Source organism: Nesoenas mayeri (assembly GCF_963082525.1).
Source record: "Nesoenas mayeri genome assembly, chromosome: 13".
Lineage (NCBI taxonomy): Eukaryota > Metazoa > Chordata > Aves > Columbiformes > Columbidae > Nesoenas > Nesoenas mayeri.
The window spans coordinates 21,011,092-21,038,050 of record NC_137550.1 but is presented as its reverse complement, the minus strand read 5'-3'; the positions used below and the strand labels follow the sequence as shown (position 1 = coordinate 21,038,050).

Below are 26,959 nucleotides of genomic sequence, written 5' to 3'. Positions count from 1 at the left end.
TCTCTTACAAACTTCGTTTTTCTTTTTTATAGGGTGAGAACTGTTCTGGATTTTCTCTTTCTCACATAATGCTACATGGTAAGGAAACATCACATTGAAAAGCAAATCAACACATTTTATAAGCTTCTAGTTTTAAAACTATTTGTTATATCACATCTACATTTACAACAATATTATTCCTTGGGGAAAAAAAGAGAAACATCCTTTCTGCAGACCCTGAGGATTTAGTTATGGGTATTTACAAGGCACTTAGGGATCTTTTGAATGAACTGCAATTTTTAAAGTTGTACAAAGTGTTGTTATGAATCTGATGTCAATTCCCAACATACCTCAGTTTAATTTTAATCCCAACAGAATCCTGTAGTCAAATTAAAGAAAACAGTTTACTCAGCAGGAGTCTGTGCTAAACTGCCTAGTAGACCTTGGCTTGCTCTCTGCCTATTTTATATCTGAATTTATGTGTTCTCATATTAACACTATCTTCATTTATTCAACATGCTGGGAAAATTAGGTACGAAGTACAGCTAGTCTGCATGGTCTTTCCATCAGCCAAGATGGCCTGAAGATTGAAAGTGTTCAGTAGATTTCACAAGACATTCAAGAAAAATGGGAAGATAGGTTTCTACCTTCCTTAAAAAATAAGCTGTTAAATTTATTGAGAACACTTCATTTCCTTCTTCTGGACACAAGTTGTTAACTTTAAAAAGAATGATTTTTTTTTTTTTTTTCCTGAGAGAAAATATGACTTGTGTCCTGTTTTACAGTTATCCTCAGAGCCCAGGGGAGATGAGATGGCTTTTCAGATCCCCATGAAAATGCTGGACCTTGACTCCCTCCATCAGTGGCTCCAAAACACAGATGGCACAGGAAGCTCTGGCGAGTGGCTGCTGGTGCTTGGTTATTTTCATCCATGAATTCGATTGTTCATTCGTACCCTGTGATTATGGTGGTGGCCTCCGAGAAGACTTGAGGACCAGAGGCGGTTTGCCTGCCAAGCTTCAGGGAGCCGCAGCCCTTTCTGCTTTTGAAACACCTGGAGCTGGATGAAAAACTGGTACCTGTTGGCCTGTGACACCCTGGTACCTGTCAGCATGTGACACCCTGGTACCTGTCAGGGTGTGACACCCTGGTACCTGTCAGCATGTGACACCCTGGTACCTGTCAGGGTGCGACAGCCCAGAACCTGCCAGGGTGTGACAGCCCAGAACCTGCCAGGGTGTGACACCCTGGTACCTGTCAGGGTGTGACACCCTGGTACCTGTCAGCATGTGACACCCTGGTACCTGTCAGGGTGTGACACTCTGGTACCTGTCAGCGTGTGACACCCTGGTACCTGTCAGGGTGTGACACCTTGGTACCTGTCAGGGTGTGACACCCTGGTACCTGTCAGGGTGTGACACCTTGGTACCTGTCAGGGTGTGACACCCTGGTACCTGTCAGCATGTGACACCCTGGTACCTGTCAGGGTGTGACACCCTGGTACCTGTCAGCATGTGACACCCTGGTACCTGTCAGGGTGTGACACCTTGGTACCTGTCAGGGTGTGACACCCTGGTACCTGTCAGCATGTGACACCCTGGTACCTGTCAGGGTGTGACACCCTGGTACCTGCCAGGGTGTGGCCACCCGGCAGCTGTCGGCGCTCACTGGTAGCACAGCCCCGAGGCAGCTGCAGACGCAGCAGCGCCCCAAGCTGTGCCCCGAGCCCGCAGGACAGACTGGAGGAGACAAAAGGGTCTGTCACATGTCAGTGCAGTGTCTTAACTTTGAACAGTGCCATCACCCATAAAAATGAATTTTTTTGGAAAATAATGCTTTTAGCAAGGACCAGAAGACCCAGTGACACCTGACATGCAAATTAACTTCAGTGTTCAGGGCTTTCTCGGCTCTTTTGGCGCCTAGTTTTGGGGCACTGGGACCCCCTCGGCCCTTGCCCGGGCGGGACGCGGCCGCTGCCCCCGGGGCCGCGGGACGGGTCACACCAACGCTTCCCCTCCCGCCGCGGCGAGGCCTCCCGGAGCCTCGGCGGCGCCTCCCGGCGCGGGGCTCCCCGCCGCACGGCCGGGCCGCGCCCCGCCAGCGAGGCCGAGGCGCGCTGGCCGCAGCTCCCGCCCCAGCGGAGGCAGCGGGGCGGCCGGGGCGGGGCCGGGCGGGGCTTGCGGCGGGGCGGGCGGAGAGGCGCGGTGCCGAGTCCCGTTAGGAGCAGCGCGGAGCCCGCGGAGAGCCCCACCGGCGCAGGAGCAGCGACCTGCCGTGCCCAGTCCGCCGGGAAGATGCCGAAAACGGTGAGTGCCGCGGGGGCGGCTCTCGGCGGCGGCCGAGCGGGGCGGGGGCGCGGGGCTGGGCGGGGGCGGCGGCGCCCGGGCCCGGCGGCGGGAGGGGACGGCGGCGCCGCGGCTGCCCGGCCGCAGGGGCTCTTCCCGCCCGGCCGCAGGGGCTCTGCCCGGCCGCAGGGGCTCTGCCCGCCCGGGAGCGGTGGCGGCCCCGGAGAGAGAGCGGAACGGGGGGGACGGCTCGGGGAGCGCGGCGCGGGCCGGGAGGGAGCGGAGCCGCCCGCCGCTCCATCTTGTGCTCCCCGCCCTGCCGCGGTGCCTCCGCCCGAGGGGCCGCGCCTGGGCCCGCCTGCCCGCTCGGCGTGGCGGGTAACGGCGGGGCCGGCCCTGCCCAGGCCGCCGCTCCGCGCTGGAGGGGCCGCGGCCGCGGAGCCGCCGCTCGCCCGCGTGTGCGCCCGGTCCGGGGTGGGGCCTCCCGGGGCTGGTGGGGAGGTGGCGCCATGGCCGCCTCTGCCGTGCGCCGTGCGGAGGAACCGGGGCTTTCACAACTTGTAATTAGTCAGCATGAGTTGCTAAGGAGCCTTGTCCCAGCTTGACTCGAAGTATTTCTTGGCTGGAGAGATCCTGGTACTTCAGAAAGTCTGGTCAAGTCTGTACTTGACTCTGGCTCTCGCAGCAGGAGTTTGGTGACTAATGAGGAACATGGGGTTTTTCCATTTAATTTCTCCTTGTTGGAGTAAAAGAATTGGTCCTGGCCCTTCATTGATAAAACAGGAAGGAGCAGCCTGGAAGGCTCTGGATGTTTCCTCACCGGGAGGGATCTGGAAGGCTCAAAGAACATCAAATGTTTAAGCTCAGAGTCTGTGGTTTACATAAGGGAGAAAAACACCGCAGCCCCTAAACAGAAACCTGCCCTGTGCAAGCTGAAGTTGGAATGGAATCCACCCTGACTTTTTCTTTTTTACAGATAGTTTAATGTTATTACTTTAAAACACATACTAAATGCCTGTTTGACTGACTTTTACTTTTCCTGCTGTCTTAAATGCCAGCTGAGACAATAGCTGGATGATTATTTTTTTTTAAGCATCAATATCTTAAAGGTTAAGACAGTATTTTCTAAAGCTTTGGAAAGGCCTTTCTTCAAACATCAGCAATGATAAGTGAAAAGTTACTTCCTAAAAAAAAAACCAAACCAAAACCAAAACCCCCAAACCAACCAACTGAACCCAACAAAAACCCTAACAAGCCAAAAACCCCAGCCCCCTCCCCCCCCAATCAGGCAACAAGTTCAGCAAGATCAACAGAAGTAGCTCAGGTTGGGGGAGTTCTGTGTAAAATACAGTGAAGGTATTTTAGCTTGAGAGTTCACAGTTGTGATGAGTGACTTTTTTTTTGTGTGACTCAACCAAGAAATCTTGGCTGTGTTGCAGAGACGCTTACGGGCAGGGTTCCCACCGCCAGGCCGGGTCTGAGCGTTGTGAGCGCTGGTTGCAGCCTCTGTATCTGCAGACACGCCCTGGGCTGGACCCGCGCGCTCAGCCCGCTGCTCTCCGGCTCTCACAGCAGTTCTGCTTTCGGGCTGTTTAAAAACTGGAACAGATGAAGAACTGCAAGTGCTTGCTGTGATGCTGTGTCGCACCCCGCGGATCCCGCAGGAAGCGGTTGGGATGTCTGTGCTGCGCGGTGCGGGGCTGCAGGGCTCTGCTGCATCAGCCCTCGGCTTCCTGCCCCATCTGCCCTACTTGCAGACCAAACTGAAATAATACTTTAAACATTACTTCTTGAGCTGTGGTTTGCAGGAACAGGATATGCTGGCCTAACTGTGTAATCAGTTCTTCATGTGAAAGAAACATGACTACTGCTGTGCTAGCTTAAGATTTGTAGCAGCTACTTAGTTAACAAAACAGTAAAATGCAAGCAACTTTCCTTAATCAAGGTCAAATGTGGGTGAAACTCAGGCAGTTAGATGTAGCTATATGTAGGCTTCATCACAAAAATAAATCCATTGTGAAGAAGACAGAAAGAGGAAATGTTCCAGGGAACAGTTCTGGCTGGGCAGGAAAAACATTTGTGTCTGAAGTGTTTGGTAGCTCTTATCATTCATCTGGCCGAGTTTACGGAACACGCTGCTGTGTGGCTTGCACAGCAAAACCTGTTGAGCTGAGTCCCTGCTCCTTGTTAAGCCAGGCTAAATGTTAACACGTCTAGCTAGAGATTGCCATTTCGTTACATGAGTTTTGCTACAAGTGGCACCGTGCTTTGGTGCACTATTAATAGGAGTCCAAGATTAACTCCGGTAACCTTTGAACTTGCGGCATGTGATGTGCAGTTGTGAAGTGAAACGTCTGCGTGTTTTGGGGGGGTTTGATTGCTGGAGGCCATGTAGGCTGTGTAGAAAGCACATCATGGGTCGGGCTGCGGATCTGCCGTGCTCTCCACAGGACAGCTTCACTGCCTTATCTAGAATGGTCTTGTAGTTAAGCAACCAACTCTGTTTTTACTTTTTTTTTTGTTCTGAAGAGTTTGCAAGATGTAAACAGTTACATGGCCCCTTTAGTGTGTGCTTTAATTTCCCCCAGCGCTTGGTATCGCAGAGGGGAGGCAGTGGTTGAGCGCTCACATGCCTCTTGCAAGCCAGAGTCCAGCTCTGGAGTCTCTCCTGGGGTTGTGAGGAGTCCCTGGCGCCCATGGGCGGCTCTGATCCATTGTGAGGAGTCCCCATGGGCGGCTCTGATCCGTTGTGAGGAGTCTCTGGTGCCCATGGGCGGCTCTGATCCGTTGTGAGGAGTCCCCATGGGCGGCTCTGATCCGTTGTGAGGAGTCCCCATGGGCGGCTCTGATCCGTTGTGAGGAGTCCCCATGGGCGGCTCTGATCTGTTGTGAGGAGTCCCCATGGGCGGCTCTGATCTGTTGTGAGGAGTCTCTGGCGCCCATGGACGGCTCTGATCCGTTGTGAGGAGTCCCCATGGGCAGCTCTGATCCGTTGTGAGGAGTCCCCATGGGCGGCTCTGATCTGTTGTGAGGAGTCCCTGGCGCCCATGGGCGGCTCTGATCTGTTGTGAGGAGTCCCTGGCGCCCATGGGCGGCTCTGATCTGTTGTGAGGAGTCTCTGGCGCCCATGGACGGCTCTGATCCGTTGTGAGGAGTCCCCATGGGCAGCTCTGATCCGTTGTGAGGAGTCCCCATAGGCGGCTCTGATCCGTTGTGAGGAGTCCCTGGCGCCCATGGGTGGCTCTGATCTGTTGTGAGGAGTCCCTGGCGCCCATGGGTGGCTCTGATCTGTTATGAGGAGTCTCTGGCGCCCATGGGTGGCTCTGATCCGTTGTGAGGAGTCTCTGGCGCCCATGGGCGGCTCTGATCCGTTGTGAGGAGTCTCTCGCGCCCATGGGCGGCTCTGATCCGTTGTGAGGAGTCTCTCGCGCCCATGGGCGGCTCTGATCCGTTGTGAGGAGTCTCTGGCGCCCATGGGCGGCTCTGATCCGTTGTGAGGAGTCTCTGGCGCCCATGGGCGGCTCTGATCTGTTATGAGGAGTCTCTGGCGCCCATGGGTGGCTCTGATCCGTTGTGAGGAGTCTCTCGCGCCCATGGGCGGCTCTGATCTCATGCTGACCGGTGCTCCTGCCCGTCCCTGAGTCACCCCAGGCTGGGCAGAGCTGGAATTCACGCTCTGTGCCACATCCCAGCAGAAGTGAATGAGCTGTCATGTTGGTGGTTGGTCTGAGCCTCACAGTTAATCACTTGACTTTAGTATTACAAAAAACACCTTAGTTGGAGGAGTGGAAGGGAAGGCGACATTTTTTGTACCAGTCATGTCAATGCAGTGGCCTGATACTCTACTGTATTTTTAGCTATTAGGAAAAGCAGTGTTTCTGTTCCAGGATTCGTTAACTGTTTTTGCCTGTGAATGTACTCACATCGTGGCTATATGAATGGATAGGCTACCAAGAACTTGAAATGTGAGCATCTGTCGTGTATGAGGCGTGTTCCGACTGTACTATCACTAGGACTTCAGCACTTCTGTTTGATGTAACTTAGTCTTCACCTATAGAGAAATGGGTTTAGTCAGAGCTACTCTCGTGAATGTAGAAAGCTTCACACTAAGGTATAATAAAATTTGGACTCCTCTTATTGTATTGGCAGAACCAAATGTTCCTCTAGATGTTAGGAACGTAAGTCTCCTGGTTTCTAGGGCAAAGTGTTAGTGCAGAGAAAGTCAACTTGGACAAACATGAAGTTTTCAGCATGAAAGAATAGTGAGAGTCAGGTATCAGCTTTATGATGCTATTTAAGAGTTTTTTAAAAGTCTCTTCTGCTGTTGCCTTTTCCTTTAATAGTGTCTAAAACTCAGTGTAGCAATAGCCATTAGGGCCTTCAGGGCCTGTCTGTAGCTTAAATTGGTGGTTATAATTTCCAGTTGGGCTTCAAAGGACCTTGAAGCATCTCTGTCTTCCCTGGGACTGCATGGGTCTGGTTAGAAGAAGGGTAGCAGACACTGGGGTAGGTATCGGAACTCTGGATAATTAGTTTCTTGATATGTAGGTACTTGCTACCAAATGCTGCAACGCGACGGCAGCTGTGAGCAGAGGGCACAGCTGTTCGAGTGTGCTGCTTTGTGCGCCTGGAGTTTGCCAGAGGTTTTGAAAGCTGGAAGGAAGGGTAGGCAGTGATGGAAACCGTGACTTGTAATGGGTGGGCGCTTTTGATGCCATGGGTTTGGATCCTGTTGTGCTATGAAGGAGGACTAGAAGCATTCCAGATGCCTTCTGTCTTATCTGAAGACTGACCCTTTGGTGTTTTGTCTCCTCTCCCTCATGCAGTACAACTTGGGAAGTGTGAAACTACTGATCAAAGTTAAACAGGCTTGGGTGTGACATTGGTGCTAGCTTGTTACAGAAAATAGTCCATTGTACCTCTCTTCTAAGGCTCAGATACGTGGAGTTGCTGTGAAAAGGTGCGTTTGAGAGCTCCCAAAGATCTTGCTTTACACAGAAATACATGTTGCCCCATTGGTGAATTTCAGATGACTTTGTACTTCAGAAGCACCAAGAGCTAAACTGTGGAACCAGCTAAACTACTGGACTGGTATACACTGAATTTTCTGTAGCTTTATACCTACCATGGAATTCCACAAACCAGGCAAGGCCTTTATACTCTTGCTTGCAGTACATTCACCAGCATCGTTTCTAGATTCTGCAAGAATAGCAAGGTTTTACCTCTTGTAAAGATGAAGCAATTAAGCCCGATAGTGAGCAAAAGCTTCTGTTTGGTGCTTCTGGGCTTTCTATGTTAAAACTAAATGGGGAGTTTAAAGAATACCATTGATAAGCTTAGCATTCACTTTGGTTTTACATACTGATAAGACCTTGCTTCCCCTTATGAAAACCCTTGCACACAACTGGCAGTGTTGTGCAAAAAATATCAGTGACAGTGCGTTTGGACTGTAGTGAGCAAGAACTATTCCGAGTGCCTAATCTGAACTGGTGGTCATGATCCAGTTATTAAAACTTTATGTTACGGTGTTAGGCCTAAGAGTGTGCATCATACCAGAGGCTCTAGAAGATCAAACCTGTTAGCTGAGTCCTTTCCTTTTGGACCTCTTGATTTGTTGCTTGAGGCAGATGGGCAAGAAGCAGGTTGGTGAGGTGCACGTAAAAGGAACCTGAGGAAAGGTTCGGATCTGCTGCTTCTGATGTAAGAGCCCCATGAGGAGATGGGTGCCCGGTGCAGCTCATCACCTGCTTCCTGCACGTCCTGTCCCCTTAACACTGACGGGCAGTACCTGGTCTGGACCTGCAAGAGGTTTCAGCACTTTCCTTGGGCTGTCTCTGCCTTGTCTGATTAATCACCTCTGAAGGTCAATTTCAATTCTTGCTCCTCTTGTGAGGATAGTTCGTAAAATGTCTTAATATGGACTCCTTTTTTTGACAGGAAATGGCATCACTGCCTCTAGAGGAAACTTGTTTCGGTTGTTTCATGTACAGTGTCTGATCTGCAGTGAAGTCTCCCTGCAGAGAGCTCCCTGAAGCCCCTAGGTAGCTACAACACAGGCAGCTGATGGACTGAAACCCAGTTATTCAAATCTCGTCTGCCCTGGCGGGGCGTCAGGACCCTCCGCGTTCCCCTGTGTGCCACAGACCCTGCAGAGGAAGATGACTAAAAGCTTCCTCCCTACGTCACCTCCTGGCCTCTTTCCTGGCTGCTGCAGCTCAAACAACCTTATTTGGATGCCTTTTTTTTTTCCCCTTTCTGTGCAGCGAGGGCCTCCCTGAATTTGCACAATAAAGCTGTTATCTGTGCTTAATCGCTGTTCTGAGGGCTACAATGGGGTCTGCTGGTGAAAGAGTTCCAGGATCTCCACACTAACTCCTCGGGTGCCCCCAGGGACTCGTTTTTCTGCCCAGAGACTGTACATGGCCCGCAGAGGAGTCTCTGCTGCTGCAGACACTGTTGGAAAGGAGGAAATCCCTCTCTGCCCAGAGATAATCCAGGGCAATTAACTGATGTAAATGAAGAGCACTAGTAAGCAGCTGGTTAATTACTTGCATTTCCCCAGGGGTGTTTGAGAACAGCAGGAATTTGTACGGTGCAGCCAATGATACTGCATGGTTTGGTTTTTATCCCATCTGAAACTTGGGAAGCAGGCTGAAGCGTCTGGATTCATGGAAAGCCGCTCTTCGGGACACACGTCTTTGGAACACTGCTGTGGCTGCTCCTGGGTGGAGCATTTGAGTGGTTTGGAAGTTGTGGGCATGAACCCACCCTGCTGACTCCAGTAGCTCTTACTGTAATGTTTAGAGATGGTGCAGCAAATACTTGGTAGGGATGTAGGAAGAAACAGACACTGGCAGGCTTGGTGGTTATAAAACCACAGGATCAGCTGCAATGGTTTGGAGGCTCAAAGTCTGAGACTGCAGAGTTTCAGGCCTTATATTGGTAGGAAACAATTATGGCTGCAGCAACTCTGGGTCTGTAGGCGGGTGGGCTGGTGCTGCGTCCTCCTGCACAGCTGTGGAAGGGCATCGTCACTGGTGTGGATGTGTGATCCCCAGTGGGGTACCAGGCAGGCAGGAACTCCTGCCTTTGTACAGTAGCTTGTTGCACTTGTATTAAATGGAGAGAAAACACTATTTGAAGAGGCTTTTAATGGTACAACTCCTGTGAAATGCTTTTTCCTGGTTGCTTCGACAAGCTGTAATTGTTCTGAGGAACCTATTTTCAGAAATACAGACTTTGGATGAAGAAGTGATGTTTGTTCTCATCCCATTCCCAGGCTAAGAAATAGGAGCTTTCGACTGTGCTGGGTTTCTGTCCGTGTGCTGCTGCTGGTGCCATGCAGCTCGGGACCCAGGCAGAGGAGCCTCGGCAGGAGCGTGAACGACAAAGCTCCAAACCTGATCCGCTCTGCAGAGAAACGTGCGATTAGGCAGAAATGGGATGACGGACCAGGAGCGGGAAGAGACAGACTCTGTTCTTTGCCAGCAGCAGTTCTGAGTCAAGAAGAACGACATCTTCAAAGAGATCAGAACGGATAATCGAAGTAGTGAAAATGGCATGATATGCATGGTCTGGACTGATCTGTGCTCTTGCAAGTTTCTAGCACTATCGGTCAACTTGTGTTCTTAGTAGAGGAAGGCTGCTTAGGAGAACAGGCTGCACTGGATGGCAGAGTGAACACCATAAAGAAGCCTCGGTATTTTTTTGAGAGTGGCAGGGAGGAGGTTAAGTTGGTGTCAGAGAATCTCATGTGCAGCATATTGGAGAACTGCTGTTCTGCAGTTGTATGCCTTCTGATGTGCTCCAGGTATTTTCTTTTAAAGTGAATCTGCTGCAGCAGTTTAAAGCAAAACTTCTTGCAGCCCTGAGCTGTTCATCTGTATGTCACCGATTTGTCCTCTTCTCCTTAGCAAGCCCTTATGACTCACAACCCTTTTTCTCTCTGGATTGGGAGACTTAGTTCTGGTGAGGAAGTGACTAAGTACAGGAAAAATCTGCCATCACAGTCTGATCAATCACTTAGTCACAACATTTCATGAATGTATTTGGTTTTATGTAACACGGGCTAATAAAGCGTGGAATTCTGGTCTAAATCTTTCCTTGCCGTAGTTTTTAAACTGTACTGAACCTGACTCTTTGATATTAAATCTGTGCTTCGTTACAGTGCAAAAAAAAAAGGAGCTGCCGGACAAATTATCAGGGTGAAGTGTCGGGGCTCTCAACAGTCCCCACCCCCGGAGGTGTGACCTTGTTCATTGTGTCTCTAAGAATAGTGTGTGATTTATTTCACCCACTGAATATGCTATTCTGGAATAATGAATAAAAAAATCAACCTCTGTTTCCTCAGCGCACTGCGCAGTCTTTCAGGCTGGCTGCTGGGTGACAAGAGCCTTCTGGTCGTGTTAAAATCCAGAACTTGAATTCCTACTGAAATGATCGCAGTCCACGGGACTGTCAGACGGGCAGCAAAGGGTTCTGACGGCCCTCTGTAGGGAGGTCGGCGGTTCGCTGGGGACAAATTCAAACAAGATCAAATTGCCCATAAAAACATGGTGATACAAACCCCACATAATACCTTGTGGTCAAGTCCCTCCTCTCATAGGTAAACAATCCTAATAGTCTTTATTAATAGGACAACTCACTGGCAACCATGTTATTAGGGGCATTCAACGTGTGCGTCCAGGTCACTGCCAGCAATAATGCCCAGCGCTGGTGACGGTCACAGGCTCTGCTGTCCCGCGGTTCTTCACCCGAACCGGCTCGTCCTGCAGCTGCTCCACAAGGATACTGAGAGGGACGGTATCCAAATCCTTACTAGAATCCAGAAAAGCTACATCCAGCACCTTCCCTCTGTCTCTTAGGGGGGTGACCTTATCGTAGAAGGTTATCAGTAGTGCCCAATTACTTGGTTAAGCTATTTACTAGATTTAGTTAATATCTGACCACTAAAACAGATCTTCTAGTAACTATATGTCAAGAAAGTAAGTTACCTAGAAAGCTGGATGGGTTGAAAGAAACTTGCTTGTATTGCAGCTTATAGTGCAGCTGAGACAATAGAATACTCTCGGCCTGAGCAATAACCATGTGCAGAATCGTAACAGTTTGGTGTGTGTGTTTTGTTGTGTGTGGGCTTTTGTTTGTTTTAAAAATCCAAAGTTGTCCTTTAGGGATGATACTATATTATATTACTAATTAAATTCATGCATTACTGATTATATTCATATGTTCCACTAAGTTTTGTTTGACAGCGTTAATTAATGGAGACGCTGCTCAGCAACCATGAGGAAGGTGTTGCTTTTCTAGCTTACAGTTTGTATCTATGTTACACACCAAATGTTACGATAACTCTGTGATGAGATCAAAAGCTTAAGCATCAATAACTATTTTGCCAACATCCACTTATTTGCCCCTACATATATATAATATATATATTAAGGACATTGAAAATCACTTCTGAAAAAGTGGACTGGTTCACTTCGTTTGTTTTGCTGGGTAGATAATAAGAACTTTAGCGGAGCCGTATTGAATGTAGCATCTGTCTGTGTTCGGCTCTGTGGCTGCAGGTATCCGCAGTGAAGATGAGGATCTGCACTCACCCCGGGCTGAGAAACCCTCCTCCTGTTTCTGAAAACGTGCTGTGTGAGCAACTGGTTTTTGTTCCTGGATCTGTGATTTTTCACCAAGAGGCACCTAACACATGAATTTGTTTGCAGTGGTGAAATACAGGAAGCAGAGCGCCGTAAAATGATTGTTCTGGGCAATATCCACGATCCTGGAGAACCAGGGGCTGCTGTGCGAATGAGCTGTCACACAGGCCTGCGCAAAACCTGTAAGGTTACTGGTGCCGTGAATAGCGGGATCAGAAAAGGCTGCTATTGCTTACAGCACCCAAAGTTCCAAGGCTGCGGTTGGAAGGTGGCAGGCTTCGGGAGCATTACTCAGCACCGTAAAACACTTTATCGCTAAACCAAGAAGATACGACAGTAAGCAACGTGTCTCGGTCCTCCAGCCTGCAGCTCTTGTGCTGCCTCTGCTGCGGGAGCTGCTGTCACTTGCTCTTGCCTGGGGTCCTGAGATGGTGCGCGTTCCTTGCTGCTGTAACGCTAGTCCTTTGCTTCAAAAAGCAAGCTAGGAGCCTCTGTTACCGACTCTTTGTGTGCAAAGCCTCCTAAAGCGTTTACTGCCTGCTGACAGAGTATTTTTTTGTCTTAAAACAGTAAACTGCACCTTCTGACCCAGCCGTGACGAACTGGGAAGCAGTAAGTTCTCGCAGTAAGTTCCTGAAGACTCAGAATTTTCTGGTTCTCAGTGGCTGGCTGCTGCAAGTATTTTGGGCGATGTGAAACGCAGAATGTCGTTAGCACGGGTGCGCACAGTGTGTGCCCGGGGCGTTGTGGTGACAGCTGTCTGTGCAGAAGCGAGTTGATGCTCAAAACTGCCCAAGTTGGCGGTTTGTGTGTGGTGTTGTTTTAAAAAAGTTTTGCTCTCTGGTTTATTACTGAGGTCTAGAGGTGAAGGTTGACTGCAAGCTGCAGGGCCGTGTGCTGTGCTTGGTATTGATAACGCTTTGCACAAGCAACAGAATAGGGTAGAGATCTTCTTCAAATGAGGATAGGTGTCAGCATCTTCAGCTGTAAGAACATATCATTGTAGTGTCTGTCTGGAATCTCTGTCAGAAGAAAGCAAATAGAAGGACTAAGTAACTTGCAAATTGCCAAGAGATCAAGGAAATCAACTGAAAGTGAGATGTGAACAATGTTTGCTTCAGCATCGTACAGGAAATATGATGCTATCTTAGTGTGTCTTTTGACAAATGGTAAATAATCAAGTAGACATCTGTCAGAAGGGTGTCCTGCTTCTCCTTCAGTTCTGACACATTTAATGTATGGGCTTTGTTGCTTGCTGTGTACTCGGTTCTCTGCGGAAAGTCTCTTCTGCCACCGAGCGCAGCCGGGTCGGGGAGCGGGCGGGGGCTGCTCCTGTGGCTGAGCTCCGAAAGGGGCTCTCATTCGTTCAACAGAAAGAGCTGGTTGGTGGGTGTCTCTTCTTTTTGTATAGAAACCCTCAAATTCCTGTAAGATATTTAAAATTTAAGCTTCAGTGCATCACAGCTTGGTTCTCAGTGAGCTGCTTCCCTCAGTTTAGAGGAGGGGTGCATGTGACGTGACTCTCACCTTTGTATCTTGGGACTATGGGTTTGCATTACTCAAGTTTTCCTCTACTATGGCTGCTTTTTGACTGCTTAGTCTCATGGTGTCCGACTGATCTCTAGAATGTCCAGCCATCATCTGCCCTTAATTCTGTGCATAGTAATGGTGGTATGTGATGGACCTGTATTTAAAAGAAACACATTAATAGATCTTACTTGACTGCTGAGATTCCTGGGCATTTAGCAACGTCGTCTTGCATGCATCTAAGTTTCAAGTGATAACTGCAGTTTATTGGTCATTTTTTTTCAAATAACTCTATTTCAAGCAATGTATTTCAGGAGGTGTATGAGCGTGAACTTGAGTGTTCATTTAATTGCAACCTTTAATGATCTAGATTAACTTGCTTGCATGTTTGAGAGCTTTGCAGGCACTATGCAGTTCTGCTCCCGACGCGTTCCTGCCCTGCGCTGCCCATAATCCAACCCGCTCGTGCACCAGTTGTGCCAGCCCCGCAGAGCCTGGTGTGACGGGATGTGCGCGGGGCTGATGGACGTGTGTCACAGCTACCGCACAGGGTAAGGCTGGAGTGCCTGCGAGCCAGGAAGAACGGTTGTTCCGTAGCTTGGCCCATCTTGTCCAGTTGTACCCCAAAAAGCATTTTACCCTTCCTTTGTCCTGTAATCTGTGCCAGTATCAGTGCCCCTGTGTAACTGCAGTGAAGAGCACCAACGAAGAGGTTCTGCTGGAAAAAGTAACGGGTGAGTTATTCTCAGCCTGATTCGTTCTTTGTTCCCCGTTATGGTGCAGTGCTGGGGCACTGATCCCGGTCTGAGGAGGCAGCGGGAGGCCGAGGGGTTTGGGGTGGTGGGATCGCCCTGTGTGGCACCGCTCCCCCGGCTCCCTGACCCCTCTGCCCCGGCCGGGAGCGTTTTGGGGTGGAGTCCTGGGTGTCCTGGTCGTGTAGCTGCTCTCCTCTGTATTAGGAAAGCTCAAGTGCTTGAACTAGATGGAGCTTAAAATAACAAAAGGTACTTCAGCAATCGCAAGTTGGTCTTTTATAAACTACGTACAGTCCCAGCAGAGCTATTTAAAACCTAAAATAGGTTGGTGGTGAGGAAAGCAAATATGGGTGGGGAAACTGGGTATTTAAAAGAAGTGTAGCACTGAGCCATTTCAGGGAAATCCTGCATTTTAGGGAACCATGACCTAAATAGAGACGAAAAGGCAGCCAGCCTAAATGAGACCCTGCGCTGAAAGGAAGTTGAAGGATGTGCTCAGCTCACTGGAAATGACAGGACTGAAAGTCACAGGGTGATGAAACAGCGTTACCTCACGCTCGGCTGTGCCCGCAGTTAAAATTGGAGGGATGGCTCATAGTCTGGGCAGTTGGGTCCCACAGTGGGCCTGTGTTCTAGCTCCTACAAGTCTGGCTGCTGTTCACATTGCTCAGAGCTGGCCCAGCGCTTGCTGTGCCACACCCGGGCAGTGCGGGGCTGGCTGGCTGTCCATCCGGATGGGGGTGCAGGGCTGTTTGTCTGTCCGAACAGGGCGTGCGGGGCTGTCTGTGTGATCAGTGCGGGGCTCGGGGCTGTCTGTCCAGACGGGCAGCCCTGTGTTCAGCTGTCCCTCCTCACCAGCTGGAGTGCTGGGTGTCTCAGGGGTGAAGAACAGAGCAGTGTGTGAAAGGGACAAGCACGCTTCTGGATTGTTGATCTTGAATGATAAGCCGAGCATCTGAGCGTAGGTGGTTTATATTTGCCCTCGGCTCCAGGTTACCTCTAAACCAGTTCTGAACTGCAGGTGAATTTAGAGACCTTTACATAGGGAGTGAGTATTTGGTCTGTTAGCTCATGAACCTCAAGTACTCACTGTACATCTGGTGCCTCTGTGCAGCTCACGCTTGTCTTGTTAGCATCCTGTCTTGATCTTATTTTGAGTCTCTTCCAGCAAAATAGCTGCTCGTAATGTTGGCAGATGGCTCGGGATGCTGGGTTTGGAAAGCTCATTGGCCGTCTGGAAATGCAGCTCGGCTACCAGGCTCGTCTGCTTAACCCCTTGAACTGGGTCTTCACAGCTGTTCAACAGTACAGGGAGATCCTCCGCCTTTGGAATAAAGCTTGAGAGGGAAGAACTGGACTGAGACAAGTTCAGGGATGGGGGAGAAGGTTCCCTGTAAGAATCTTCTCTGAAAGTCTGAAATACTTCCACTGGTGGGGGGGATGTTGGGGCTGGTTTGGTTCAGTTGCTGCAGGAGCAGCCAGGGATATAACACTGTTGTGCGGTGCATGAGTTGAGGGGATCACCAAGCACACATTTAACCTGTGAATAGGATTGCTGAGGGGGGACACACACCAGCTGCCGGGAGCATCACCTGTGTCACCGCCGGCGTCTCGAGCGGCGCCCTGCAGCTGGCCCGGCGCGGCTGAGCTCAGCGTGAGGAACAGCCGCCAGCCCGCTGTTAGCCCGCGCACGCCATAATACTAAGGCACATTCTATTTCTCCAAAGAACAGTGCCTTCTAACAGGGCCGAAACAAATGAGTGTTTACAAACTAAAACAAGCTCAAAACAAACTCCAAAGCTACCTGGAGTGTAGAAGTTGAACGATGGCAACTGCATACGGCTGGGTTTTGCTTTGAGTTTTACCTGCTGATCCAGATGTTGTCGAAAAAGGGTCAGGGTTTTCCCCATGATTTTTTAATCTGCTGGGTTCTGACTAGTAAAGGATGTTCTCTTGAAGTACCTCAAACAGCAGGTACAAAAATAGTTATTCTAAGGGTCTATTCAAACTAGCTCTAAAGAAATAGCAAATGGCAATGTTAATGGCTTGGAACAGCTGCAGGAAAGCAAAGGGAGGAGCATGAGGAATCTATTTATGAGAAAGGAAATGGCAAAAATAGAGAAATTGATCCATTGCACAAGGGTGTGTATAAGTTGTGTAATAAGTAGCCTAAAAGTATCTGGACTTGAGTATAAATGTGAGGATCCGCCCATGGCTGCTTTTACTGGCTTAGTACTTCCATCCTGAGCTCCTCTTGTCAGGCTGGATGTGGTTTGCCCCTGCACGGGGGAACGAGCTGCTGGCAGCCGTGGTTTTGAAAAGGAGGGAACTGTGTTCAAGTAGCTGGAACTTGGAAACATGTCACTGATGGCTTCAGAACCCGTGCTGCACAGAGGGCGGGGGAATTCCCTGTCTTTTTAAAAAATGGTTTTGAATGAGTAACTTTGTGGTAATCTTCTTATGAAGTAGAACTTTTATTCCTGAAAGAGCTGCCTGCCCAAATCAGATCACTAATTGCATTGTGTAAGTGATGCCTCCAGAGTTCCGAGGTGCGGAGTTCCGCGCCCTGTGAAGCAGCGCTGGCGCGTCCCGCGTTCCTCGTGGGTGCCGGTTGCGGGTGACAGCTCTGCCCGCTGGAGCATCGACTGTGGGAAGCTGGGAGCTGGGGCACGGTGTGTGAGTGAAGGGCTCTAAAATAAGGCAACTATGAACGTCAGCCCCTTTGCATAATGAACAGGCTTTTTGAAGCCGTCTTCTGAGCTCCATGGATGTGGTTTGAAGGACACCTAATTTTTCAGAGATTGTCCTTGGGGGTAATAAATCTGATTCTCCACGACTTGAGGGGAAAAAAGAAGCACTAGCTGACCTAAGGACGTAGACTCCGTGGCTGGGTATGAGTGGCTGAAGTCTGGGCTGATGGGCCCGTCCTGCGGGGGTCCCCGCGGGGTTGCTCTGCGCTCCGGGTGCCACTGATCAGCGCGAGGCCGTTTCAGCACGAGCCGCTTGTGGCTTCTCACACTCACTGGTGCGAACCGGAAAAGCAGCCGCGTTCTGCTGGTGCCCTCGGCAGCTTCTCAACCGCCGCGAGTGGCTTCAAGGAGGCGGATTTGTTTCTTTTTTCTTCCCCATGGCAACATTCCTGTTTACCACCGACTGTATGGAAGAGTTTTATTTTCCTTATCACTGGGAGATGAGCAGTTCAAATTAATCTCAAAATAGTTTCTTGTGTTAACAGCCAAACAAATACCCATTTGGGGCTCTGACACTAGTGTGATGGGGTTTATATTGGGCCAAATCACTTGGTTTCCTTTTTGAAACTGACTGCTTTAGCTTTATATTTTGTGGCACTGTTTAGAGCTGCCTCAGTCAATCTCTCTTCCTTTCCGTTGTCAAGAATAAGGATCAGCTCTTTGAAGCGCTGGACACAACGCCCACTATAAACCCTGTCAGGGAACTTGTACAGCAAGTGCTGTTGGAGTGGACACAGAATCAACATATTTTGAAGCCCTTTGTGCTTTTTTTCAACTTATCCTATCTTAAAGAGCCTTTTCATAGCCCGTATATGATAATTGTGCTGCAATTCAAGTGATTTGCTCTTTTATCATTTTTAGTTCAAATGCTGACCTGAGCATGAGGTTTTATGGATGGGGCGCTGCGCAGCCAAGCTGCCACTTGTTTTTAAACAAAGGAAGGTGTTTTGGTGTGGTTTGGTGTGTGTGTGTGTGTTTGTTTTGTGGGCTTGTTAATACACGCTGTGTACTCGGGGCAGAACAGTATATTGCATGTGTGGCTACAGGGCTCTGCACAGAAATCCAGTGGTTATGGACTCTCCTTGAGGACTCTGATCACACTTGTGATCTCTAGATCAGCAGCACTATTTATTTTCCAGTGGAATCTGGAGGATGCTGCTGGTTCCTCATGTTTTGGGTCTAGAGCCCAGTGGCGTGTTTCAGAGCGCACGGTTTGTATGATCTGCTCCGTCCTGCTGCGGGGGCTGTGCCGGTACGGGTGAGAGGACAGGCCAGAAAAAACACTTGTTACTGAAGCTCATAGGTGCATCTTTCTGTGCGTCCAGACTACGGTTCCTGATGTGTCTGCCAAGCTGAACTCACAGTGACTGAGCCCATCCATTGAGACTGGAGTTGTCCATTCCCGTGTTCCTTTTGTCACTGCTTGCTCACAGCAGCCTGTCCTCCCTCTGCAGATGGCTTTTAATTTAGTTTTATTATAGACACAAACTGAAATTTCCCTTAGTGGATGTGAAATCAGGCATAGCAGTGGATGAAATTTTACTGTAAGCTTCAAGCAAACCTGTAGTTTCTTGCCGGGTCCAGCTGCTACAGTTGGTGTTTTCTGTGCTTTAATGACAGCCATGTGTGTCTTGTTAATGTAAAGTAGCCTGAAGCTTGGAATATTGAACTAGTTTTAAATGGGCCTTGGGTGCATAAGGCAACAATGCATATGGAAGGCAGTAAGCTGCAAGGTCCTTGGGCATCGTGGTACCTTCAGAAATTTGATCCACAATCTATAGCTGTCTGTCCTGTATTACATCTTAACGCAGAGCGGGTGAAGACCGTTGGGATGTGTTTGTAACGAGTGTACTGCTGAAGGGTACAGTCCGCTCCGCGTCTGGCTGGCTCTGTAGGAAATGGCATCAAAAATAGCCACAACCGAATAACCGACAACTACTTCTGCAAAATGGGCTTAGATGCTGCGCTGTTGAATGTGTGAAGAGAACAGGAGATGGGTGGGGAAAGTGCCTTTTTTTTTCTTCTTACAACAATCATGGGGGTATCTTATATATCTGGTAGAAGTGTTTCAGATAGTGATCCATTTTGTGTCCATTTTTAGTCCTAGTCTAAGATGGCTAAAAGATGTGTGTGCAAAGAAGCTCTGTTTTCTGTAACACCAGCTCCTTGTCTTCAGGCCCTGCACCGGCCGGTAGGGGCTCTGTGAGCGGGGAGTTCCTGCTGCAGGCTGGAGCCAGACACCGAAAGAAAGCCAAGACACAGCCAGTGACTGGAAGGGTGATGTTATAACGTGTACCCTATAGCACATAAGTCGTTCTTCTGGCTCATGGGTACCGAGCGCATCAGAGGTGGGCAAGCTTCCTCTGCCACTGCATTATGGTGACTTTATTCGAATTGTCACAGTGGGGTGGAACAAGGCGCCTTCCTTGGTCTCACTGGCCCTGCTGTGTCCCCAGTGAGGTGATGAGATGAGCAGGAGAGGGCTGGGGCTGCGGTGGGGCCAGGGCCCGGCGTGTGCCGCTGCGGTTCCCCCACCGACAGGCTTAGGGCTATGAAAAGGCCCTTTAAGACTGCTGGAAGGGGGCTTGGTTTAATTCAGTCTAATCCCTTTAGCAATTGCAAGCGCTTTCACATGACAGCCTGCAGCCTCCCCCTGACACGGAGGAGCCGGGGCTGTTTGGGCAGGGTGCTGGTGCTGGGGAAGGAGCCGATGTCGGTGAGTATGGCTGGCGCGGTGGGGGCGTCACCTGGTGCGCTCTGCTGGGGCCGTGCCAAATGGGCAATAAAGCATGACTTTTCACTATGCTATTTTCTCCAGAAATAGTCCACTTGATGGCTTGAAGCTGGGAAGCGTGAGTATCTGAAGCTTGCAGGGTCTAACAGCTTCCCCGCCTTCAGGATGTCCGGGGAGGAAAGAAGCTTTAGCTCGGGGTCAGGGTTTTGTAGAGGTTGATGCTCTGTTGTGCTGACTGTACCCGTTATTGTGACATGAATTTCCTAGTGCTCTGTTCCTGTCTCAAATTCAGACAAACAGAATTGTCTGTTCTACCTCTTGTGCCGCTCATTGTGCTGAGGCATTAGTACAAGTTACACATCCGTTACTCAGTGTGACCGTATCAGTCTTTCCTGTTTGCCCTGCCGTATGTAGCTACTCATTTTCATCTTGGGAAGTGGTCATAGCAGGTTATTCAGAGACCTGGAAGATAACTGATACTCCTTGCCACTAGTAAAACTCATCAGGAGTCTCAGTGGGGCAGAAAGTGAGACTTGAAGGGGTATGGGCAATGTTAAAATTCTGAGGAGCCGTTGCAGAGGTGCCCGATAGCACTGTGTGCTGCGGCCGTCTGCTGAGTGCGCCAGGCCGCTCGGGAGGCGCCCCGGAGCTCCTGCGAGCCTTTGCCGATCAAAGGGGCTCTCTTTGGCTGTGGCTGCTGGGGGGCTGGGACGGTGTGTGCTCCGTGCGGGAGGGTCCGTCTGTCCGTGGGGGTGGGAGGGTCCGTCTGTCCATGGGGCGGGAGGGTCCGTCTGTCCGTGGGGCCGGGAGGGTCCGTCTGTCCGTGCGGGAGGGTCCGCTGGTGCAGGTCTCGCGCTCTGCAGACACTGTCCTTGGCAGCAGGAAGCTCTGACATGCTCTGTTAGTAACAACCTTTAGCTGTGCTTGGGCTGGTAGAACAATGGTAATTCCGCAAACAGAGAAGAGGAAGAGTCCCTGGTTTCTAGCAGCTTCTTTCCTGTAGCTGTTATGAAATGAATCAGTTAAATGTTTGTTGGTTTTTTTTTTTCTTTTAACTGAGTATTTTTTAGCTTGGTGGATGTAAATTTGCTTGTTGAAATGAGATACCTGAGTTTTCTTGTGCAAGGCAGCTTCCTCTGGGGGCTGCTCATACAAGGTTGCCAGCTGTTTGTGTGCAAAATATTGTATGAAGTGATGATGGAAAGACAAAGAAAGGCTGTTTAGAGGCCACCTACTAGGGTAAAACTTCTCCTAGTTTAAGATCTAACCAGGATTTAGAGGGTTGCAGATGCTTGGATGCAGCAGTGAGTGCATTGTAAATGTTATGATAAAAATTTTATTTAGTTGTTTTAAATAGAATTTGAGTATCAATTACTGCATTAGGGTAGTAATTTTTTGTAAATCTGATGATGAAATCCAGTAAATCCTTTGAAGACACCTCCTGAGTGGAGACTGCTGAAGACAAAAGTTTACTAACAATCAATTTTGGAAAGGGGGTGTAGTGTGCTTGGGGACAAGCGCTGTCGCTGTGGACCTTGTGACCGATGACTGCTGAGCAGTGTCTTTCTCGCTGTGTTTTCTCCTTCGCGTGTCTGCCTCGCCTGTCGGGACTGACAGAGCCGGACTGGGTATGCTCAGCAGTCCAAGCTGGTTTTCTTATTGAGGAGCATTACATTCCGTTTGCAAATGATGAGCACGCCAACGGCTATGCCAGCCCTCAAACCCAGGAAAACCTCATCAGATGGTGTAAACGTACAAAGTATAGAGGATTAATGCTGGTGAATCTTGAGGCTTTTCTTAGAATAAACATCGATGGTAAGCTCGCTAAATGGTTTAGAAGTGCTTTGGTGGGGTAGTTCTCAAGGGATGGGGCAAACTAAAGCAGAGGAGGGTCAGGCTAGACATGCCTTTTGCCGTGCTAGGAGAACCGGTTTGTGTTTCTGTTCCAGTACACAGATTCCTCAAACAAAACCCTCAGTCAGGCCTCGCATCTCGTGCCGGGGCTGGAGAGCAGCCCTCCCACCACCTGGGACGGCAGAAACCGCGCTTGTGTTTCCAGTTCACAGCAACTGGCTCAAGAAAAACCCTGGCTTGGTAGCATATGGGAAAAAAAGTCTTTGTATGTTGTTTCCGCACCAGTGAAGCTTAACAAAGCTCAGTTTTACAGCAAACTAACTTCTCGGCCAAGTATTAAATGACTGTAAGCCCAGCGTTTAGAACGTCCCAGGCTCTGCCGGGACGTGCTCCCCCGGCCCCGCGCGGCGCCGCGAGCAGCAGGAGCGCAGGGACGGGACGCGGCGCTGCCGGGCGTGGCTCCTGCAGCAGAACCGCTTTCCTGTGGTGCCTCAGCTCAAAACCGCTTTCCTGTGGTGTCTCAGCTCACAGTTTTCTGCAGCAGCGTCTGCCAGAGCTGCGAGACCATGTTCAAGACTCTGCGTGTAAAGCTCAGGGTGCTGTTCATCTTGGGCTCAGGAGGCTTCCGCTGGGGAAGAACGTGTCTCTGTACTGGATGTGCTGGGCAAAGGATGGTAGCTGGTCACATAGCTGTAATGCATTTGAGTGAGTGACAGTGAAAGAATTTTGCTGCTTCCAGACCTTATTTTACTGTGCTAACAAAAGTGTGAGTCTTACAAATAAGTATTCTGCATGAATGATGCAGATACTTACTGAAACAGCCTTATTTTAATTTTTGAGGTCTGATTTGCTCTGGATAGCTCAGAAGCTCTTGGGGCACAGGTTGCAAAGAGCTGCTGCAGATGTTTCAGTTCTGTTTTCTGGTGTTTCCTCTGTGCTCAGATTCTTCGGTGTTCAGTCACCTATGCAGATGATATCAGAGTAGCTATTGTGTTCTATCCATGACCAGTGGAGCAAAAAGGCTTGCTTTCTTTCGTTGTAGCTGGTATATTAGTGTTTTATGTGAATGGAAAAGACTTTAAAACAAACAAACAGAAAGAACCTGTTGCTGAACGGCTCATTCACCGTAACCCTCCTGCACCTGCACAGGGCTTTCGGGCTCTGGCTCTCCCTGGCAGGTGTCGCTGGATAAGCCGGGCTCCCCAGCCAGGCTCTGGCGGGACAGACTGCTGTCCCGTGTCAGCAGCAAAGCTGCTGGGGAGAGTTCAGCCCTTCTAGCACGTGACGTTCCTGTTTCACCGAAGCACTGTGAAATTAGCCACATGTCAGCACCTGGGAACTCAGGACAATAATTTTGGGAAGGTGTAGCAAGAGAACTTAAGGCACCTCCATGCTATTGAAAACTGCTAATTTTAAACAAAACGCAATTGCTTATGAATTCAGGTGGTTTGCTATTTCCTTACTACTTCTATGGGATGGTTCTTCCTCAGTTTGACTTAATTGTGTCAGAGGGTTCAGGAGGATTTCAAAACCAACTTGTACCTGGCCTGCTTGTTTGTATTTTTTCTCTAATAATGTGTGTTATTCCTTAGCCATTCTACAATTAGAACTGTGACTCTTCTTGACTTCAGTTGTGCTGTGCTAAGCCCGCATTTTAACTTCTTACAGAATGTACTTCTTAGCTAAACTTAAACGAAGAAAAGCTTTAGGTTCATCCTGAGAGGATATCAAGCATGAACCAGGTGTGCCGAGGCTCCAGTACGCTTTTTGGGAAACTTCAAAATGGATTTGACTGTAGTGATCTCTTTTGGCACTTGACTTAGATTTAACCAGCAGAACGGTTTGTGCTTATGGACAAAGCCTGTTTGTAGCTCTGCTGCTGCTTGCTGAGTAAACAAGGTGTGCGATCTGTCCCTGTACTTGGTGGAAATACAGGGATCGGGATGGGCTGTGATCGTATGGGTGCTGGGTGGTGCCTTGGGTATTTCTGCTGGCTGGAGCCTTCCTCGCTGTCTCGGGTGGTGTGTCTGGCTTCTCGTCCCAGCGCGGGTTGGGGCGATGGAGCGCACGGCGCTCCCGCTGCCGCCGGGGAGGCTGCCGGGCGCGCTGCGAGCGCTGGCTGCGCCAAGGGCGGTGAACTGGGGTACGTGGCTGCTGGCAAGAAAGAGAACTGTGAATGCAAAGCCTGTATGCTGGTGTTTGTGCATTGTGAATATCTTGTCTGTACAACTTGAATTTTGAACATTTGCTTTGATGGAAAAGCATTAAAACGTTTTGATCTAAAATATCTGCGGCTTGTGTTCATAAATTGTGAAATATCTTTACCTTTTTCAACTGATATGCAAATAGAAATGAATTTTCAGACAGCTTGGTGTACTTGCAGGTCTTGCTTTGCCTGTCAAAAGTTAAGGCATCTGCGTTCAGGCAGGAGGGTTCCAATCCACCCCTAAGAATCTGCACAATGTTTTCCAGTAGCGGGCGGGAGTTGTGAATGGAACTGACTGTGTTACACTAATTTTTGATCTGAAATGCCTCTGCCATTTTAACTTGTTTTATGAGAATTATGGGTGGAAGATGTGCAGATGCGTTCCTGCCTCTGTGGGGTGGAGCTGCCAAGTCCCTTGCTGCAGTCCCCTGCCACTTCATTTCCCATGTGGAAGTGTGATGCTGAGGCTTTCCTGCCCAGACAGAGCGCATCAGATAATGTTTCTTCTGGAAGACCATTCATGATCTTACTACTTATGTCTAAGACTAATATTGTCATGAAATTTTGACTGCAATGTTAAATTACACCCAAACTGTTCCTGCGGTGTTTAGAGACCTTTCACCTCCCTGAAAGAACTGGAAAGCAGCAGGCGACTCTGTAGATCCCGGTGCAGCGTCTGCACGTAGTGATGCGCCTGTTAGTTCAGCACGTGTCCTCTTTGCCTTATCACAAGATCCCCTGTGTGTCCTGTCTGCTTCACACCTACAGCCCTCAGAGCATATCAGGGATTGTGCCTTCTAATTTCTCCAAATACCCATGGAGATGAGAACAGTATTGTTAGTATTGACTAGTCCACCAGGCTGAGCTGTTAATGCTTCCAGGGAGTTTCTTGATGTTCATCCTTCAGGTGGAAGTGTTGGGTGTCTGGTTGTGTGTGCCAAGGTTTGGAAACTTGAACCTCCTCACCTGTAAATGGCTCTCATGTGTCAGCATACACATGGGAATATTAATGGGAAGAGAGGAAAACCCTTACACTGCGAAACAGGAGAGTTAAACTCTGTAGGGAACTAGGAGCACGGCGCTGGCAGGGCGGGTGCCTCCGCCGCCGGCACCGCGCTCCGGGGGCTCGGGAGCCGCTCCCCGCCTGCGGGCAGCTGTTGGTTCCGTTGTGTCGTTTGGAGCGTGTGCTGTAACGATGCATTTTGTGTCTTCCAGATCAGCGTGCGTGTTACCACCATGGATGCTGAGCTGGAGTTTGCCATCCAGCCCAACACTACAGGGAAACAACTCTTTGATCAGGTAAGTGATGGTGCTGCAGAAGATCTAAAGTTGGTACAGCTGTTGTGATTCTTTTAAGGCAACAGCAAACAATTTCTAAAGGACTTCAAAGATAAAGTGGCAGTGTATGTAGTGACTTGATGAGAATTCAGCATAGTAAGAAATAATATATTTTTTTCAAAACTACTGCGTTTTTTTATCTCCGAGAATGTGTTAGGAGCTATTCTGTCCTTACCTCTGATGAATGGAACTGGTGCTATAGCTCATAATAATACTGGAAAGCAGTAGACGTCTGCAGAAAAGTCTTCTGAGGGAGCTAGTGAGCCACCTTTAGTTGGTTTCCTTGCAAGCATTGTGTAATTGGTTTCGAAGAGCAGCTGGTCTCTGGAACAGGAGAGGCTTAGCTGCGTTCCAGCTGTTGCTGCAGCGGGGGGTGCAGTGAAGTGATGTCGTACAGCCCCATCGGGGCCTGAGGGAATCCTGGGGGTGTGCTGTGTCCATCGGGCGCGTCAGCCGTCCTCTGCCGCCCCTGCTGGGCCCGTTTCCTCCTGCCTGGTGCAAGCGGAGCCAGGGAGGCGTGTGCGGCCACCGTTGGAGCAGCTGGGACAGACGTTACCAGTCCCAGCGGCTGAAACTTGGGCAGGCTCTGCTGTGTTTCTCTGCTGCGCTCCATGGATTGGCTGCTTGGGGAGAAATCTGAACAGGACGTTCATAGCTTAAAGAAGAGTAAAATGAGTTGTGGATTCATGACAAGATGAAGGAACTGCCAGGCCAGGTATATCCAATATGGGTGCAGCGTGTGCTGGGGCCAGCTCTATGTAGTACCTGTCTTAATGAAGAGAGAAACTTGGGGGCTGACGCACCCAAAGAAGTCAGCTATTTCTTTTGGGGCCAGGAAACCCAATTTACTTTTTTTTTTTTTTTAAGGTGTTTAACCACAAACTACTACTTTCCCTCGTACTGAGCAGGATGATTCAGCACTAGATATTGTATTGCTCTTTGCAGCCCAGCCCTGAAAAGGAGGGAATAGAGTGGAATAGGCTTTACTAAAAGAGCATCCTTTCATAGTGGGAAAAGGAGAAAGGCTTTCAGGAAGGCTCTGGGTTGCAGTGCAGTTCTCGGATGCCTGTGTGTTACTATGTAGTAGCTCCTACATACTTGAGCCAAGTGTCTCAAATCTGGCAGTTTTTGATGGATAGAAATAAGAGCTGGATTCTGTCTGGAATTCATCCATGCACCATGGCACTTCAGCAGTTATTTCCTGGGAACAGAGGTGGCATAGATGGGAGATGAGGTGACAAACCCCATGTTCATCAAAAGGTGAACTGTTTTTAGAGAGTGTTCTTCACATGGATGCTTCCTGTGATCATTTTTCAATGTTTGGTGTCTGACATTATCCAAGTAAAGCACCAGGTGCTAAGAAGTGATACGACAGAAGTCAGTAGTATTTTCGATCTGCAAATGCTATTTTCAGTCAGCTCTAGACCACCTGCAGCCTTTGTGGCAGGCTGGCAGAGTCGGGCACAGCAGTTAGTTTCTGTTTGAGAAGCACCTTATCGTGTTTCCAAGTGTGGGAATGTCTTCCCAATTGATTTCACGGCTTTGTGTCGTCTCCCCCGGCAGCTGTGCGTTCTCCCTGCAGGGTGCTCCCCGCAGCTCCCGTCTGAGCAGAGCTTCTGCTTGGTTTGGGTTTTTCCTATAGCAAACACTTTGTGCAGGGAGAAAACAAATGCTGTTGCAGAACTGAATTTCTAAGTTGCTAATATAAATGAGGCAGTGTTTAACTTCGGCTAAATTGGATTGTAGGTAGAGTTGGAAGAGGAAGTACAGTGGGGAGAAAGTGTGTGAAGCTACCTGTTAAACGTTTGCTGTTTCTAAAAGGTTTAGTAGACACTCTCTCTTTATGATGTCCATATATTATGCTTGCTGGAATAAGAATCA

General features: G+C 49.4%; 1 protein-coding gene across 1 annotated transcript in view; it reads left to right on the top strand.

The window, feature by feature from the left end:
* The first annotated feature begins 2,220 nt into the window (after positions 1-2,220).
* MSN (moesin) overlaps positions 2,221-26,959 on the top strand; it is a 37,192-nt gene continuing 12,453 nt past the window's right edge. The window contains exons 1-2 of the mRNA XM_080352651.1: positions 2,221-2,285; positions 24,956-25,039. Of these exons, the coding sequence (XP_080208777.1) occupies positions 2,274-2,285; positions 24,956-25,039 (96 nt within the window). The 5' untranslated portion in view covers positions 2,221-2,273. The remainder of the gene's footprint in view (positions 2,286-24,955; positions 25,040-26,959) is intronic.